General features: G+C 41.4%; 1 protein-coding gene across 1 annotated transcript; it reads left to right on the top strand.

The window, feature by feature from the left end:
• Positions 1 to 558: 558 nt before the first annotated feature.
• LOC131008344 (protein FAR1-RELATED SEQUENCE 5-like) lies at positions 559 to 1,768 on the top strand. The gene is made up of 3 exons (XM_057935227.1): positions 559 to 695; positions 925 to 1,318; positions 1,412 to 1,768. Exons 1-3 carry the CDS (start codon positions 559 to 561, stop codon positions 1,766 to 1,768), a joined length of 888 nt encoding a protein of 295 aa, XP_057791210.1.
• Positions 1,769 to 2,006: the final 238 nt, after the last annotated feature.

The following is a 2,006-nucleotide window of genomic DNA, read 5'->3' as shown; positions in this document are numbered from 1 at the left end:
CATTGATCAACGGCCTATAACCAATGACACACAAACACAGTAAATAACTTTGCACCAATGAACAAGGACTTTGCCCATACTTAACGAAATCGTGCCCAAATCAGGTTGTCTTTATTATTAATATTTTTCTTATTTTATTTCAGTTTTACATATTGCCCAGAGTAGATTTACATTCTGTTGTGGCCAAAGTACTGGCGAGTGACACCTTTGCCCAGAAAGGGCAACCTTTTATAATTGTGACATTGTGACATCGAGGATCAAGATACATCGACTCTCTGTGGGATCGACCTTATAGTTGCCATTAGAGGAATCTAATAGCGAGCATAGGACAATTACAAATTCATTTGCCCGAAGTCTTAACGACGGGCTTCGGTAAATTGGCGCTGTTGTCGGGGAGTCGCCATTCCAGTATTTTGATTCTCATTTTTTTTATGATTTGACCCTTGCTTTGCATTTTTGTACCTAATCTTGCAGGAGGGCAGAAGCTAGGAAGGTCGAGGCAAAGGCAGAGGATGAAGATGAGCAGTCTATGCCCTGTTTGGACCCAGACAAGCCGGTATGGCGGATGTAGACCAGAATGGAGGAGCAGACCAGCCCCATGAGCTGACTTTGAGGGAGATGATGTACCCCAACAACATGAGCCTGAGGCCTCTGGGCATCACTTTGCCCACGATCACTGACAATTGGGAGTTGAGGCACTCATTCATCCAGATATTGCCCAAATTCAGCGATATGCCCTGAGAGGATCCACAAAGACATCTCCAAGACTTTGAGATGGTGTGCGGGACGGTTAAAGCCACAGGAAGCGAAGCCGAAAATGTCCGACTAATATCATTCCCGTTCACACTACAAGATGGTGCCCGAGAATGGCTATATACTCTGCCCACAGGAAGTGTTACCACATGGCGAATGATGCAACAAAAGTTCCTTGAGAGATACTTCCCTGCATCACGAGGTTGAAGATGTTGAATTTGAATTTGTCCATGAGGTTGAAGATGTGGCGAATGAATTTGTTACTTCAACTGCTATAGAGTTGGAGGAGAAATTAGCACCTAGATGTTTAGTTGATGGGGTCGATCAAGCATTTTTGTTGTATTGTGCCTATGCAAAACACACTGTATTCAGCGTAAGGAAAGGGAACCAAGAGCGTTTCGGGCAGACAAAAGTGGTACTTATAAAGACATTTGTATGTTCTTATTGCGGTTTGACTCCTACTGCTCATATTAATGGGCGATTGGCAGTATATAAGAAATATAGCACTAGGTGCAATTGTGAAGCTCTTTTGAGGGTTGCCCGTGTTAAAGGATGGCCGTGGAAGGTAACGACATTCATTAAATAACACCACCACGAGTTACTTCTCAAGGATCAAGCCTATTTGCTCCGTTCTTCTCGTTACCTTTTGCATGCTAAGAAGTCTATGTTGGAGGCTTTGAATTCTACTGGCATACCAATAAGTCGTGCCTGTCGTTTCATGGAAAATGAAGCTGGTGGCCCTGAAAATGTCGGATTTATTCGTAGAGATGTCTACCATCATATGGACAATGTTAGAAGAAAGTCAAAGATGGCGGATGGAGATTCCACAGCTCTTATGCAATACTTTGTAGACAAGTCGAACAAAGAGACTTTTTTCTACTGGAATATGCAAAAGGATGATGAGGGCCGACTTATGAATTTCTTCTACCGTGATTCTCGTAGTGCCCTTGATTACGAGTATTTTGGTGATGTGCTATTTGTTGGCATAACCTACAAGATGAACAAATTAATATGATCTTATTTGTGCTCCCTTTGTAGGTATTAATCATCACTTGGGAAACATATTTAATGCCATTAATTATTTTTTCTGTCATTGCATCTACTGGTTATAATTGCTTTATTTTTGTAACGACATGATATGGCTTGTATACACATACATTCTGGGTCCAGTTTTCGTGTTTGGTAAGAGATTCCAAACCCAAAAATAATGTAGATAGAGATGTTTTATATTGGATATTCCTTAAGGCTTAATT

This window comes from Salvia miltiorrhiza, chromosome 2 (assembly GCF_028751815.1).
Source record: "Salvia miltiorrhiza cultivar Shanhuang (shh) chromosome 2, IMPLAD_Smil_shh, whole genome shotgun sequence".
NCBI lineage: Eukaryota > Viridiplantae > Streptophyta > Magnoliopsida > Lamiales > Lamiaceae > Salvia > Salvia miltiorrhiza.
The sequence above is the reverse complement of the archived record's forward strand: the minus strand, read 5'-3'. Positions and strand labels throughout refer to the sequence as shown.